This window comes from Danio rerio, chromosome 11 (genome assembly GCF_052040795.2).
Source record: "Danio rerio strain M-AB ecotype USA chromosome 11, GRCz13ab, whole genome shotgun sequence".
NCBI classification, from domain to species: Eukaryota; Metazoa; Chordata; class Actinopteri; order Cypriniformes; family Danionidae; genus Danio; species Danio rerio.
Window position 1 is genome coordinate 46,019,941 of NC_141031.1, and position 17,560 is coordinate 46,037,500.

At 37.3% G+C, this 17,560-nt stretch overlaps 2 protein-coding genes across 3 annotated transcripts in view; both read right to left on the minus strand.

Annotated features, from left to right (window-relative positions):
* Positions 1-9,461, minus strand: part of eml6 (EMAP like 6) — a 93,684-nt gene extending 84,223 nt beyond the window's left edge. For both annotated transcript variants that reach the window (XM_087274087.1, XM_087274088.1), the window contains exons 1-3: positions 8,942-9,461; positions 8,513-8,697; positions 8,216-8,433 (exon numbers count right to left, since the gene is read on the minus strand). In XM_087274087.1, coding sequence (XP_087130213.1) covers positions 8,216-8,433; positions 8,513-8,605 — 311 coding nt within the window. In that variant the 5' untranslated portion in view covers positions 8,606-8,697; positions 8,942-9,461. The remainder of the gene's footprint in view (positions 1-8,215; positions 8,434-8,512; positions 8,698-8,941) is intronic.
* A 6,598-nt stretch (positions 9,462-16,059) lies between these two features.
* Positions 16,060-17,560, minus strand: part of sptbn1 (spectrin, beta, non-erythrocytic 1) — a 96,191-nt gene continuing 94,690 nt past the window's right edge. The window contains 1 exon segment of the mRNA NM_001365192.2: positions 16,060-17,560. This exon segment is cut by the window's right edge and continues 1,287 nt beyond it. The gene's annotated coding sequence lies outside the window, so the exon portion shown is untranslated.

Genomic DNA, 17,560 nt, shown 5'->3' on the forward strand with positions numbered 1-17,560 from the left:
AATAAATAAATAAAAAATAAAAACAATTAATATATATAAATTCTAGAATAAGAATAAAGAATAATAATAGCGGACATTTTTTAACCAGCCAATTTAATTAGCTATAAACAAACAGTAAGCACTTCAAAGAATTCTGGGTTGTTCTGATGCAATATTGGGTAATATTTAGACAAACCCCAAATTAATTAATTTTAATTAAATCCAAGTTGCAATTTTGAACCCAGCCGTTAGTGTTTGTCCAAATTTGACCCAATGTTGTGTTACTAAGCAGCATTTTTTAAGAGTTTATGGTAAATATTCCAGGATAATAATATAGAATTATAGAATATTATAGCAGCCATTTTCCACTTTCATTTTTTAAGCAGCCAATTTTAAACCAGCCAAATCAATTTACTATAAACAAACAATACACACTCTGAGAAATTCTGGGTTATTTTGATGCGAAATTGGGTCAGATATGGACAAACCCAAATCAAATAACATTCAATTGAACAATTAATTTTAAGTTGCATTTTTGAACCCAGCTGTTAGTGTTTGTCCATATTTCACCCAATGTTGTGTTACAAAGCAGCATTTTTAAGAGTTTATGGTAAATATTGCAGAAAAGTGTATAACAATAATAATAGAATACAGAATAATCATAGCAGTCATTTTCCACTTTCATTCACAATTTTTAACCAGACAAATCAATTGACTATAAACAAACAGTATTGTGTTTTTTTTATGCAATATTGGGTCAAATATGGAAAAACCCCAAATTAAATAACATTTTAATTCATTTTAAGTTACAATTTTGAACCCAGCTGTTAGGGTTTGTCCATATTTAACCCAATATTGTGTTACAAATCAGCATTTTTTGAGTTTTTGGTAAATATTCCAGAATAAGAATATATAATAATAGAATATAGAATAATTATAGCAGCCATTTTCTACTTTCATTCACAATTTTTAACCAGCCAAAAAACAAACAGTATACACTCTGAAAAACGCTGCGTTGCTTTGATGCTATATTGGCTCAAGTATTGACAATTACCAAAATTTATTTTATTTTTTTTATTTTAATTTAAGTTGCATTTTTGAACCCAGCTGTTATGGTTTGTCCATATTTGACCCAATGTTGAGTTACAAAGCAGAATTTTTGGGAGTTTTTGGTAAACATTTTAGAATAAGAATTTATAGAATATAGAATAATTATAGCAGCCATTTTCCACTTTCAGTCACAATTTACTGAAAATGTACTTTGTTTACCACAAACCAGCCAATTCAATTTACTATAAACAAATAATGCAAAATTGGGTCAAATATGGACAAACCCTGTCGGTGCAACAGCCTAGTGGTTAGCGTGCCGACATATAGTGTAGTAACACGTCAGGGCGTCCCGAGTTCGAATCCCCGCTCGAGGACATTACCCAATCCTACTCCCCTCTCTTCTCTTCCACTTCGCTTTCTGTCTCAATACTGCCCTGTCTAATAAAGGCAAAAACGGTCAAAAATAAATCTTCAAAAAAAAAAAAAAAAATATATATATATATATATATATATATATATATATATATATATATATATATATATATATATATATATATGGACAAACCCAAATTATATATTTTAATTCAATTTAAGTTACATTTTTGAACCCAGCTGTTTGGGGTTTGTCCATATTTGACCCAATGTTGTGTTACAAAGCAGCATTTTTAACAGTATATCCATATCAGCATGATCAGATTGCTGAGTGTCTGGGCAAAGCCATAATTGCTGTGAATGAAATCAGATGACAAGAATAGCATCCCATCCTCGGGCAAAAACAGAGCCTGTGTGGTTTGCTCATCCTGGAAGTCCTGCTTTTGACAGTGGGGGAAATGTAAATGGCACCAAACACTGCTAAATCTGCTTGCCTTTCTGTCACAACACAATCCCAACGGTGCAAGATGCAAACATAGAAATATCTACTGAATCACGTTTTGCATCATGATCTTATATACTGCTACATAATAAACTCAAGTGTCCTCTTTTATACATATTTTTTTGTATTTGCTTGTATCTTTGTATTACCCAGTCATGATGATGGAAACACTCCCCACTTTAAACTTATTAAAATAGTCTACACTAAAGGAAACGTGTACTTGTTATGATTGATTGTTTATTTTATTAATATTTTAAATGTGCTTCAAGAGAACAGAGCAAACTTTTGTTTGTCTCATATGTTTGTTTTTGTCTTTAACCCTTGTGTATTGTTTAAATCGACTCCCCTTTCATTATGTTGGGGGCTGTTTTTGCCCCACTGACTTCCATTATCATCACATTTTTTGATTGCAAAGCCATGACAGCATATAATCATGCATTCTAGATTGTTGCTGGTTTTTCCTGTTGGGAAGAGGGACAATTAGTAATTGTTTCTAATGATCTTAGAATCATCAACCTTTTAGAGTTAAAGTTTCTGGCTTTTATATGCAGTTCTATGGAGTATAACAGCAAATTATAGCTTGCGTGTATAAAAACACCTACCATGACAAACAAAAAATGTGATTATAAGGGAAGTCAATGGGGCAAAAACAGCCACCGATATAACAAAGAGGTAGTCAATTTTCCCAGTGTGTTGTTGAGTTTTTAAAATATTACAAAGCATTTTTTCCAAAACGTGTCAAAATAAGATTTGCCACACAAACATCACTCCATTTGCTGAAACAGAGAGAATGCTGTGGCCAAATTTAGACTCAAAATCACCCCAGAGTGGAAAAAACATCCCAAACAGCACACAATGGTTAATGTGAACATTTTTGTGTTGTCATTTTGGTGAAACCACTATCCTGGTACCCTGATAAAATAAAGGATAAATAAATAAATAAATCATCCAAAATACTTAATGCACAAATGCACTACTTTTGAATGGTACACAATTCAGTAGCACCATTGCATTTCACAGGACATTGAGATGGGAAAAGGCGGCACGGTGGCTCAGTGGTTAGCACTGTGACCTCACAGCAAGAAGGTTACTGGTTCAAGTCCTGGCTGGGCCAGTTGGCATTTCTGTGTGGAGTTTGCATGTTCTCCCAGTGTTGCCCTGGGTTTCCTTTGGGTGCTCCGGTTTCCCCCACAGTCCAAAGTGGGGAATTGGCCATAGTGTATGAGTGTGTGTGTGTGTGTGTGTGTGTGTGTGTGTAAATGAGTGTGCATTCTTGCTGTGAGGCCCAGTACTGGGTTGCAGCTGGTTGTGTAAAACATATGCTAGAACTGTTGGCAGTTCATTCCACGGTGGCAACCCCTCATAAATAAGGGACTAAGCCGAAGGAAAATGAATGAACGAATAAGGATGGTAAAAGAAGATTTAAGACGGAAAAAAAAAATCAATCTCCTGAACTCAGAAACCTCAGAGCTTCAGACGGGATCCAAAAAAAAAAAAAGATGACAGAATTATAACCAGCCAGGCTCTTTAGAAAGAGCGAAGGGATGAAAAAGAGTATGAGTCATTTATAAACTTCTTCCTCAAATCACACCTAGTTCTCTGTTCAAGGTTTCCATTGCTCATCAAACACACTCATTCTGAGTCTTATGCTTAAAACTGCTCACACACAGGCCTTAAAAACACTCCTTACTGCAATGCCGAACCAGTACTATAACTGATCAGGATCCAAAATACTCATGATTTGTAGGGTCATTGCAATGTTTAACCATAAAGTTACTAAAGCAGTAATCATTCATGTGTGTTTTTATAATGAAAGTCAACCTTGCCATGGAAAAAATCAATATATCATATATCATATATATATATATATATATATATATATATATATATATATATACAGTTGAAGTCAGAATTATTAGCCCCCCTGAATTATTAGCGCCCCTGTTTATTTTTTTTCACCAATTTCTGTTTAATGGAGGGAAGATTATTTCAGCACATTTCTAAGCATAATAGTTTTAAAAACTTATTTCTAATAACGGATTTATTTTCTCTTTGCCATGATGACAGTAAATAATATTTTACTTGATATTTTTCAAGACACTTCTATACAGCTTAAAGTGACATTTAAAGGCTTAACTAGGTTAATAAGGTGAACTAGGCAGGTTAGGGTAATTAGGCAAGTTATTCTATATCAATTGTTTGTTCTGTAGATTATCGAAAAAAAAATTGCTTAAAGAGGCTAATAATTTTGTCCCAAAAATGTTTTTAAAAAAATTAATAACTGCTTTTATTCTAGCCGAAATAAAACAAATCAGACTTTCTCCAGAAGAATAAATATTATCAGACATACTGTGAAAATTTCCTTGCTCTGTTAAAAATAACTTGGGAAATATTTAAAAAACTTAAAAAAAAATCAAAAGAGGCTAATAATTCTGACTATAACTGTATATCAATGCTGAAATGATATATAGTGCCGCCCTAGTCTAAAGATTCAGGATGACCACCATTCTGAAGGTTAATCCATAAAGGCTCAACAACTGATGAGCTAGTTTAAGACATTTTCAATTTGGGTGTTTAAAAAAGAAGCTTAAAAAATTAGGGCAGTACAACATATCACAAATCATCATTATAGTGATAATAGTACATGCAATAAATAGCTGAAGCCAAAATTATTTGCCTTTCTGTGAATAGATTTCAGAACTAATTTCTAATAACTGATTCATTTTACATAATATTACGTAATACTTAATATTTACACAGGACATAATATTTAGGATACTAATATTCAGCCTAAAGTGCAATTTAAAGGCTTAACTAGGGTGATTAGGGTAAAGTTAGGGTAATTAGGCAAGTCATAGTACAACAGTGGTTTGTTCTGGAGACAATCCAACACTAATATTGCTTAAGAGGGCTGATAATATTGACCTTAAAATGGGTTTAATGGCTTTAATTCTAGGCTAAATAAAACAAATTAGACTTTCTTCAGAAGAAAAGATACCATAGGAAAGACTGTGGAAAATTCCAGAATCTGTTCAACATTATTTGGGAAATAATTCACTAGAGGGCAAATAATTTTGACTTCATCTGTAAATAAATAATTGAAAAACATCTAATAAAGAAGTAGCATTATTCAAGGGAGATGTTATATCATAAGGAATATCATTATCGCAATACTCAACAACAATATCGCATCGATTTTCCCTGTATCATGCAGACCTACTTGGAATCAGGAGATAAGCGTCCTCTTTTAAATGAACAGGCTGAGCTCACCTGGAGGCGAGCGTGAGGATAAAAAGCGGTCACTTCCTCAGCGTATCAGCCCATCTCTCCCTTCAGGAGAAAAATTGCATGGCTTTGCTTTACATGAAAAGGCTTTTACCACAAGCGCTGCCCTCCGTCGGGGTCATTTAACTGTCAGCTCTGCACATGAACAGCATTTTATCCGCCAATCCGTATACGGGTGAGCCCTGACCCTGTGTGCTGGAGGACGCTTATCCAATGTAAAGCGCAGAAGCATTGATCTGTCCGGGAGATGATGCTCTGATAAGTGTGTGCGGATGGACAGATAGCATCAGGTGTCAGCGGGAAAGTCAGATGGGAATCACTTTATCATACAGTAACAAGCACTGTCAACACTACAACGAAGAAACGCAATCAATCAACACATGCATCTGCGTTAAAAAGTGCTCAGTGATGATGTTGGATGGTGTATATTTAGCATTAGTGATTATTCACCATGTAGCATGGCCATAAAAATTACTTATTTACTATGGTAAACATAAACTCAGCGGCCACTTTATTAGGTACACCTGTCCAACACCTCATTCATGCAAGGTTCAGACAATCACATAGCAGCATTTCAATGCATTTAGGCATGTAGACATGGTCAAGACGATCTGCTCAGGTCAAAGCGAGCATTAGTACTGGGATTTTCACGTTCAACCATGTCTAGGGTTTACAGAGAATGATCTGAAAAAGAGGAATTATCCAGTGAGCGGCAGTTCTGTGGGCGCAAATGCCTTGTTGATGCCAGAGGTCAGAGGAGAATGGCCAGACTGGTTCCAGCTGATAGAAAGGCAACAGTAACTCAAATAAGCACTCGATACAACCGAGCTCTGCAGAAGAGCATCTCTGAACAAACAACACGTCCAACCTTGAGGCAGATGGGCTACAGCAGCAGAAGACCACACCGGGTGCCGCTCCTGTCAGCTAAGAACAGGAAACGGAGGCTACAATTCACACAGCCTCACCAAAACTGGACAATAGAAGATTGGAGAAACGTTGCCTGCTCTGATGAGTCTCCATTTCTGCTGACACATTCGGATGGTCGGGTCAGAATTTGGCCTCAACAACATGAAAGCATGGATCCATCCTGGCTTGTATCAGCGGTTCAGGCTGGTGGTGGTGGTGTAATGGTGTGGGGGAGATTTTCTTGGCACACTTTGAGTCCATTAGTACCAACTGAGCATCGTATCAACCCCACAGCCTACCTCAGTATTGTTGCTGACCATGTCCATCCCTTTATGACCGCAGTGTCTTCATCTTCCGATGGCTACTTCCAGCAGGATAACACCATGTCATGCCACTGCCCATTTTATATGGCCAAAAAGATATAATAAACTCCAGAAAATACTATAATAACAGGGCTCAGGGCTCAACAATAACGCCCCATTCACACGGGGCTTCAGCATCAACGCTTGACAGAGGGGGTGTCTGAAGTTGGGGCAGTCGCGATCGTCTAAGCAGCGTCAGCCAATGAAATTGGTCAGCAATAGACCACTGTCTGAGCTGGTGTGTTTGAATACAGCGATCTGATTGGTTGATGCTTCCAACTTGCAAGTCCCAACTTTTGTAGCGAGCAAAGCCTCTGAAGCGGCGCCGATGGATCCACAATGCAGTTCAGCATCACATGACATCACGCATTCAAAGTGAATGAGAAGCGTTGAAGCTGACGCACAGTGTGAATGGGGTGTAAGGACTGCCCCATGGCCCTGGGCCAGCTTGGGAGACGCTTGGGATAATAGACAAGATTGCTGCCTTGTCACTGAAGTTTAATTTGCCTGCGGCAGTTAGTCAATTGTGTAGAATCGAGAAACAGTTTGTGCTTTTAAGCCTTTAAATGCTACCTTCTCTTTGATGTCGTAAACACCATATTGCTTTTCAGTTCCTCTTATCTGATTGGATGTTGTGAGCACGTTATTTTTGTCTGTAACTTGGTAACAACCAGTACAGCGAAGAGACAGCAACATGGCGGCAGCATCAAATTATGAGGCTAATATCTTGGAAGCAGACATTTACGTGGGTACAACACATTGAAAAAAATGAAGCGGGGTTTGGCACAGTTTGTCGTCAGTGTGGCAAAGCAGCCACCTTTTGTTAAATCATTTAGAACTGCAATAAAATACCTGCATGTTTTCCATACTGCACTTTTTTGCTTCCATAACAGTTTGAATTAATTATTAAATAATACATTAAAATACATTAAACACATTAACTTCTAAATTCACAGACGTTGTTTTTGCCGCATTTTTTAAAATAAGTGGCTAAGAAATAGCTATTTACTTGTTTGTTCTTTGGTGGGACCAGTGAAAATGTTGGCAGGGCAAGTAAAAATCTGAACCACTTAGCGTAAACCCTGCAGATGAAATCAGAATTATTAAACCCCCCTTTTTTTTTTTTTTTAAATATTTCCCAAATGATGTTCAACAGAGCAAGGAAATTTTCACAGTATGTCTGATAATATTTTTTCTTCTGGAGAAAGTCTTATTTGTTTTATTTTGGCTAAAATAAAAGCAGTTTTTAAAGGCTTTTTAATGTCAAAATTATTAGCCCCTCTAAGCTCTATATTTTTTTCGATAGTCTACAGAACAAACCATTATTATACAATAACTTGCCTAATTACCCTAACCTGCCTAGTTAACCTTATTAACCTAGTTAAGCCTTTAAATGTCTCTTTAAGCTGAATACTAGTGTCTTAAAAAATATCTAGTAAAATATTATGTGCTGTCATCATGGCAAAGATAAAACAAATCAGTTAATAAAAATGAGTTATTAAAACTATTATGTTAAAAAAAATCTGCTCTCTGTTAAACAGAATTGGGGGGGGGGGGGACAACTTCTGACTTCAAGTGTATATGAAATGCACTCAGTACTGAATGACTGTATTTCCATCATACCTGGAGGTATTTAAAAAGAAAACCATGAGATGGTAAATGTCCATGCACATCAAGACACTGCTTAATTCTAAGCTAATTTTCTCAATATTAGCACCAATTTTCCCCAACATTACATATGTCATAGAGAGCATCCTACCTAATGATGTCATCGTTGTGTCCCAGGTAAAACTTCTGTGTGTGCTCTCTGGTGTTGTAAACCACTCCGACTCCAGCCACGAAATACACAATCTCCTTCCCCGCGGTGTAGTACAGGTTATTCCTGCACTGATGTCCCCTATATCCATGAATCCACTCCAGCCTCAGCTGACAGCGCGGAGCTGTCTTATCCGCCATGCTCTCTGAATCTGCAATAGTCTACAATTCACCAATGTGTCATTTAGCTGACCGGCAGTGCGCTTTTTCCATCTGAGGGGAGTCGATGCTGATGGATCACCTCTTGTTGGGTTGAAACCTTCAGTTCAGATCTTTGGGCAACACCAACCCTATGGCACTGCCACCATTCAATGTCCTCCTGAAGTTCATGCATGCAGCATGGGCATCATAACTGGATCACAAGCTGGGTCACCTGTACAGGGAAGGCTGTCTGGAGATCCCAATGGGTGTCATGAAGAAATCAGGCTAGGATGAAGAATAAATGCTGGTGTTAGAACTCTTTCTGATTTTGATTGAGATGCAATAAGCTTGATAATGATTGTGAAGCAAGCAAAACACAGTCATTAGTGACTACAAATGAAGAAGATTTGGTTGCGACTACTAACATTGACACATCAAGACTAGCAAAGCCTTTGGGAGAATGGCAAATCTGTGCATTACCATTAACTAGCATTCAAATGTACTACAGCGTCCAATACAAGCCAGATACCTTCATTACACTGAGGTTTGGGTGTGTTTAAAGGGTTGCAGACTTCAGGTCTTCAGTTTGAAGGCAAACCTCAGCGCCTTCATGCTTTTAATCTTCTGTAAAGGGCAAAAGTCGGCGTGTTTGGCTCCGGGATTGGAGAGAACGTCCAGGATTTCAACCGTTATTCGATCCTCGACCGCCCCGATCAGCAAACCTTCCCCAAAAACGTCTTCATCTTCTTCAACTTTCGCCCGAAGCTCTTCAATTCCCAGTGATACCCAAGACAAACTCTTCCATTCCTCGCGTGATCCGGATCACTGAATTACCAGCAACCGGGTCTGAGGTGCACAAATCCTCATCCTAAACGGAGGAAAAGAGCTGGTTTAGGTGGATTAAAACCCTCCGCCGCGAACTCAGCGCAGCTCTGAAAGGAGCAAAGCAGCTTTGAGTTGAGTTTTTGACGTAATTTTTTTGAGAATATGATTTCTGGTTTCTAGTAACCCATTCGGCTTGGTTACTACGACGCCTTGTGGCCCGTTTCGAGCACAGAAAGCGCCGCCGCGCGCAGCATCAGGGGATTTGTAGTTCTAAACTGTTCCTGACAGGACACAAATCGCAAGAAAGTGACTACAAGTCCCATGAGCGCTCAGCACGCGCTGTCCAACGTGCTGAACATACGGGTCTCCAGCCAAGAACATTCTTACTATCCCCCCAGAGAGCTTTTTATATTAATTATATTATATTATATTATATTATATTATATTATATTATATTATATTATATTATATTATATTATATTATATTATATAAAACACTGCAATTAACGAATATTAAGACCAAAAAATATTAAAATCTTACGATTAGGAATACTATAATACATATATTTAATACAATAAGTTGAAAGCAATTCAAATATGACTCCCTTAAGAATTTAACACAATTATCAGACTACTGTAAAATTATCGATTACAAGAAACTGAATGGTTTTATTTCATTTTAAATGATCCTAAATCTCCTGTAAAATCCCATTAGCAACATTCATTTAAGATTTGATGCCGACTGAATACAAATAAATCGCCAAAATGCAAATATATGCTAATTGTATGGTGCGTGCATTCAGATAACGCGAAGCCGTGATAAACCTGCGGAGGCGCGGGGGAAGTGAGCGTGTTTTCCCGGGAGAATGGACATTTTCACGGTCACGGAGAGGAGAGAGGACACCGGGAAGGGCATCCCCAGCGGAAGGAAATCCCGAGACCACTGAAGCTGCTTAAAAGACAAAAACACGTGACTGAAGAGCTCAGAGCATCTGTCCATGAGCTCTTAATGAATGAACGACGCTTAACGCCACAATTAACCACAGAGAAACCATCAGGGAATTAACCTACACGTCCATATGTCGCCATATCAGTTCATTAATTTTAATAAATATGCCTTATAGAAAGTAAATAATTAAAATCGTACAGACCTTCAATACCCTAAAATAACAAGTAGCACTCAGCTATATGGAATAAATAATGTTTCTTTGCATGTAATAATGGATCGAAAATGTATTATCTTAACTAAAAATGTGAATGTTAACATTTTAGTTAAACCAATGGAACCTTTCCACAAGTCATCAACATTTTATTTTTAAAAGTTTTTAATATTTTGATTGCTATTTTGATCAGAAACTGCTGATCTACTGGGATTTTCATGCACAACCATGTCTAGTGTTTACAGAGAATGGTCCGATAAAGAGGAAATATCCATTGAGCAGTTCTGTGGGCGCAAATGCCTTGTTGATGTCAGAGGAGAATGGCCAGACTGGTTCCAGCTGATAGAAAGGCAACAGTAACTCAAATCGTTACAACCGAGGTCTGCAGAAGAGCATCTCTGAACACACAACACGTCCAACCTTGAGGCGGATGGGCTACAGCAGCAGAAGAGCACACCGGGTGACGCTCCTGTTAGCTAAGAACAGGAAACTGAGGCTACAATTCACACAGGCTCACCAAAACATCTCAGAATCATCTCAGACTGGTTTCTTGAACATGACAATGAGTTCACTGTACTCAAATGGCCTCCACAGTCACCAGATCTCAATCCAATAGACCACCTTTGGGATGTGGTGGAACGGGAGATTGGCATCATGGATGTGCAGCCGACAAATCTGCAGCAACTGTGTGATGCTATCATGTCAATATGGAGCAAAATCTCTGAGGAATATTTCCAGTAGCTTGTTGAATCTCTGTCATGAAGGATTAAGGCAGTTCTGAAGGCAAAAGACGGTCCAGCCCGGTACCAGTAAGGTGTACCTAATAAAGTGGCCAGTGAGTGTATATATTATATATATATTTGTGACACTGTACAACAATAATTCATATTTTAACATTATTATGAGGGTTGGGTTCAGGGTTGGGGGTAGATGCTAAAATAAAATGGATAATGTAATAAATAACACAAATAATACTCTATATAATTACTCTTTTTACATCAATGTGATGGTTGGGTTTAGGATTGGGGTAGAGGTTAATATACAATAATAATGAGTCATTTCATAAATAGGTAGTGCTGTCGGCTCATAGCAAGAAGGTCGCTGGTTCGAGCCTCGGCTCAGTTTGCGTTTCTGTGTGGAGTTTGCATGTTCTCCCTGCGTTCGCGTGGGTTTCCTCCGGGTGCTCCGGTTTATCCCACAGTCCAAATACATGCAGTACAGGTGAATTGGGTAGGCTAAATTGTCTGTGGTGTGAATGAGTGTGTATGAGAGATGGGTGGCAGCTGGAAGGGAATCCGCTGTGTAAAAAACATATGCTGGATAAGTTGGCGGTTCATTCCGCTGTGTCGAGCCCAGATTAATAAAGTGACTAAGCCGAAAAGAAAATGAATAAATGAATTCTTGAGTGTTTGTAAACATGAATAAATTGCTGCTGCAGTTCACTGAACGGCCATAATAATAATAATACTGTAAATGTGAAAATATTATTCATTCAGTCATTTTCTTTTCAGCTTAGTGCTTTTATTAATCTGGGGTCGCCACAGCGGAATGAACCACCAACTTATCCAGCATATGTTTTACGCAGCGGATGCCCTTCCAGCTGCAACCCATCTCTGGGAAACGTGAAAATATTATTTCAATTTAAAACACCTAAATGCCACAAAAACTGCAGAAGACCTACTGGAACCCGCATGGAGCCAAGATTCTTACAGAAATCTGTCAAGTTTAGTAAAGGAGAAATCATGGTTTGGGGTTATATTCAGTATGGGGGTGTGCAAGAGATCTGCAACATCACCAGCCTGAGATATCAAGAAATCTGTGCTGCCCATTACATTACAAACCACAGGAGAGGGACAATTCTCCAGCAGGATAGCGCTCCTCGTCATACTTCAGCCTCCACATCAAAGCTCCTGAAAGCAAAGAAGGTCAAGCTGCTTCAGGATTGGCCAGCCCAGTCACCAGACATGAACATTATTGAGCATGTCTGGGGTAAGATGGAGAAGGAGGCATTGAAGATGAATCTAAAGACTCTTGATGAACTCTGGGAGTCCTGCAGGAACGCTTTCTTCACCATTCCAGATGACTTTATTAATCAGTGATGTGAGTCATGTCAGAGATGTATGGATGCAGTCCTCCAAGCTCATGATGGAGTCAGACACAATATTCATTCTGTCTCCACTGCAGCAGGACTTTATATTCTATACTGGACATTATTTCTGTTCAGTCACAAGACTTGTGTCCAAGTAAAGTCAGAATTTACTGTCCTAATGAAATCATCCAAAATCAAGACATTATCAGATTTTATTGTGCTCAAATAAGCGTCATCTAGAGCAGCGGCTCCCAACAGGGGAGTCCCAGCCCACAAGGGGGCCTCAGTGAGCTCTGTGGAACATCGGGTCATATTTAAAAAAAATGTTTTTCAGGGACAAATTACAGAATGATCATCATCATCAATGATCATCTTGTCTTAGATTTTATCCCCTGGCTGACCAAAAAATTGGACAAATTTGTAATTCGTCCTCCACAAAAAAAGTCTGATTCGCTTTCAGCAGCTAATACTAATGACCCAAGAATACAGGACCCAGCTGAGGAAGCTCCAAACATTTTGGGTCGCAGTATTAGCAATACTGGAAACACGAAATGCCGGAAATACCACGATAGTTAGTTGAACCGTGGTTATTTCATTTTCTCAAAGCAAAAAGTCCTTGATAGTTCAAGGTTCTTGTTAACGAATGCATAAGGACGTCCAAATTATTAAGACATTTGCAGAAGACTCCCCAGTCCCGCAAGGTGCACCAACACAAATGGCCTACTGATGTTTTGCTGTACATTAGGAAATTATTTGTGCATAAACATATCTAGATATAGTAATACACATACAGTTGATTTGAAAACACAGTTTTTTGTCATACCTACTGTAAACCTGTATGAGCGATAATATCATTAAATGTGGAGGGGGAAAGGGGGGTCTCAGGCAAAAAAAGGTTGGGAACCACTGATCTAGAGGCCTTTGCCTTTCATATAAGCCACTTCTGATGCCAAATGATCAACTACAAGTCAAGGTATTATATATATATAATTTTGGGCTTGACTCTGTGTGTGTGTGTGTGTGTGTGTGTGTATAAATATATATATAAATAACAAAAATACATTCATTTCTGAAAACAAAAATACTTCTTTCTGTCCGATTTATGAACCGTCTTCCTCATTGAGACAAAAAATGTCCACAAGGTCAACAATGACTGATATTGCTGTACTTGTGGGGACATTTGGTAAAAAAAGAACACAGAAACACCCTTATTCAGCCATCTTTATGGCGACTTCGCATATCTGTAATGTTGTTTCTACTGTATATTCTCGCCTCCTAACCCTAAACCAACCCTCACAGCAAACAATCTGCATTTATACATCTTCAAAATATTTCATTTAGTCTCAGTTATGAGCTGTTTTCCTCATGGACACCAAAAAATGTCCCCACAAGGTCCACAATGACTGATATTGCTATACTTGTGGGGACATTTGGTGAAGAACATTTAAAAACACACACATACAGCTATGTTTAGGATGACTTTTCATAGCAGTAATGATGTTTGATTAATTCTGTCTGATTTTTTAGATGTTTTCCTCTTTGAGACCCTCAAAAAATTAATAAAAACTCCCCACAAGGTCAAAAATTACTGGTAATGCTATACTTGTGGGGACATTTGGTGAAGAACACTAAAAACCCACACAGACAGCTATTTTCATGATGACTTCTCATAGCAGTAATGATGTTTGATTAATTCTGCCTGATTTATGAGCTGTTTTCCTCATTGAGGCAAAAAAATAAACAAAACACACACACATACAGCTATTTTTATGGGGAATTCCCACAGCTATAATGATGTTTATTTCGAAAATTCTCTCCTCTACTCCTAAACTCAGCCCTCACAGCAAACAGTCTGCATTTGTACATCTTCTAAATACTTAATTCTGTCTGACATATGAGCTGTTTTCCTCATGCGGACCAAAAAAGGTAAAAAATGACTAGTATTGCTATACTTCTGGGGTCATTTGGTACCAACATTGTAAGGAATAGAAGATATACACAACTTGTACAGCTATCTTTGTGGGGACTTCTCGTATAGCTTTAATGATGTTTCTATTGAATATTCTCTCCTTTACTCCTAAACACAACCCTCACAGCAAACAATCTGCGTTTATAAATCTTCAAAATACCTCATTCTGTCTGATTAATGAGCAACTTTCCTCATGGACAACAAAAAATGTCCCCACAAGGACAACAATGACTGGTATTGCTATACTTGTGGGGACATTTGGTGAAGAACACTAAAAACCCACACATACAGCTATTTTTATTATGACTTCTCATAGCAGTAATGATCCTTGATTCATTCTGTCTGATTTTTAAGATGTTTTCCTCTGTGAGACCATGAAAAAAATAATAATAAAGTCCTCACAAGGTCAAAAAATACTGGTAATGCTATACTTGTGGGGACATTTGGTGAAGAACACTTAAAAACACACACATACAGCTATCTTTATGACGACTTATCATAGCAGTAATGATGTTTGATTTGTTTTGCTTGATTTACAAGCTTTTTCCTCACTGAGGTCAAAAAATAAATACAAAATGTCCCCAAAAGGTCAAAAATGACTGGTGTTGCTATACTTGTGAAGACATTTGGTGCACACTCAAAAACACACACATACATCTATTTTTATGATGACTTCTCATAGCAGTAATGATGTTTGATTTATTTTGCCTGATTTACAAGCTGTTTTCCTCACTGAGGTAAAAAAAATATAAAAAATGTCCCCACAAGGTCAAAAATCACTGGTATTGCTATACTTGTGGGGACATTTGGTGAAGAACACTCAAAAACACACACATACAGCTATTTTTATTATGACTTCTCATAGCAGTGATGATGCTTGATTCATTCTGTCTGATTTTTAAGATGTTTTCTTCTTTGAGACCATGAAAAAAATAATAAAAATGTCCCCACAAGGTCAAAAATGACTGGTGTTGCTATACTTGTGGGGACATTTGGTGAAGAACACTCAAAAACACACACATACATCTATTTTTATGATGACTTCTCATAGCAGTAATGATGTTTGATTTATTTTGCCTGATTTACAAGCTGTTTTCCTCACTGAGGTAAAAAAATTAGTTAAAAATGTCCCCACAAGGTCAAAAATGACTGGTGTTGCTATACTTGTGGGGACATTTGGTGAAGAACACTCAAAAACACACACATACATCTATTTTTATGATGACTTCTCATAGCAGTAATGATGTTTGATTTATTTTGCCTGATTTACAAGCTGTTTTCCTCACTGAGGTAAAAAAATTAGTTAAAAATGTCCCCACAAGGTCAAAAATGACTGGTGTTGCTATACTTGTGGGGACATTTGGTGAAGAACACTCAAAAACACACACATACAGCTATTTTTATGATGACTTCTCATAGCAGTAATGTGTTTGATTCATTCAGTCTGACTTATGAGCCGTTTTCCTCATAGAGACCAAAAAAAAAAAAAAATGTCCCCACAAGGTCAAAAATGACTGGAATTGCTATACTTGCGGGGACATTATACACACACAAACACAAATAAACCCAGTTTACTGGACAGACAGACAACTCTGAGAGCGGAATAATGTTTAAAAGCATTTAATGACATCGCACATATTTAACAGGGCAGGAGGGTTAAAGTCTACAGGTGCAGTTTCATACATCTGAGCGTCGAGCCGCAGGTTTCTATACGCGCTCCGCAGGATTTCATTCCTATAATGTTGCGTTGTTTGATTGTGCAGTAGATGAAAATCTCATTACAATAGATACAGTGACGGAGGGGATGCGCACTATGTATCAAAGAGAGCGGGATGAAGCCAAAAAAGCAGAGAAAAAAACAAACAAAGAGGGAAATAAAGATAATGCTCAGTGCTATTAGCCCACAAGGAAGTAACCGTATTCATATTCATCATTTTTTTTTTGTTGGTTTTTTGTTTTTAATGCTGGAGTATTACCTTTTAACCAGTAAATGTGTTCACTTAAACATTGATGCTTGTGTTTATAATACATCTAATTATTATTTTTATTTATTTATACTCTGTACTAGAAGTATTTGAACATATATTATGAATAAAACCCAAGAGAAATGACAAATAATAATAATAATAATAATAAAGAAATGGTTCAGGTTACTAGTCCTTTGTATATATAGCAAACATTCGTACAGCTCGACCCATTCTTGATCACACACACACACGCACTCACACACACACACCCACCCACTCACGTCTATACCGAGCCTTCATGTTAATAGTCTACATTGGTGTTAGCGTTTTAGTTGAATCAGCTTATTATCGTTTAAAGGCAAATCTGAATGGCGTGACTATAGTTTTATCGCGTAATGGAATTGTTTTCGAAGCGTTACTGTCTTGTTCCCCAATAATAATAACAATAACAACAACAGAAAGAGAGAGAAATATTGGTCGCCTCTTCAAGACAGCCTCACAAAATTGAGGAAATGTGTTCAACATCCAGAGCCCTCGATGAAAACACGGGTACAAAAACAAGAGAGAGAGAGAGAGAGAAAGAGAGAGAGAGCACAATATAGAAACGTAAAAAAACAGCTGGTCCTTCTTGAAATCGGGAACCATCCACTTCTAGATTTGTGTTTCGTTTGTTTGTGTCAATTGTTAGCATGTTTTACTTTTGGATTGGCCCAACACTGCTAAAAATGCTTGAAAAAATTGAGTTTTTGTCTCGTTTCTTGTGCAAATATTGAATAATGTTCAAATTATGAAGCTTCTTTTTGGATTGGTGAATAAAATATTGTTTGGTTCTCAGAAATTGTGAGCTAAAATTTGTTTTTGATTTAGAAAATGTCAAAATTTTTCTTTTTTTCTTTTGAAGAATCAATGGGTAAGCAGAATGCATTTATTTCAAACTGAAAACAAAATTATTTTGCTTACCCTGTTGGATTATTTTGCTTGTTTTAAGAAAAAAAGACATCCAAATTGAGTTTTTACTTCCGAAAAATAAGAATTAATTTCGACTTATTATTTCTGGAAACAAAATTAATGTTGAGCTATTTCTGAAATCTAAAATTAATTTCTTTTTTTATTATTTCTCAAAATAAAAATGACTTTT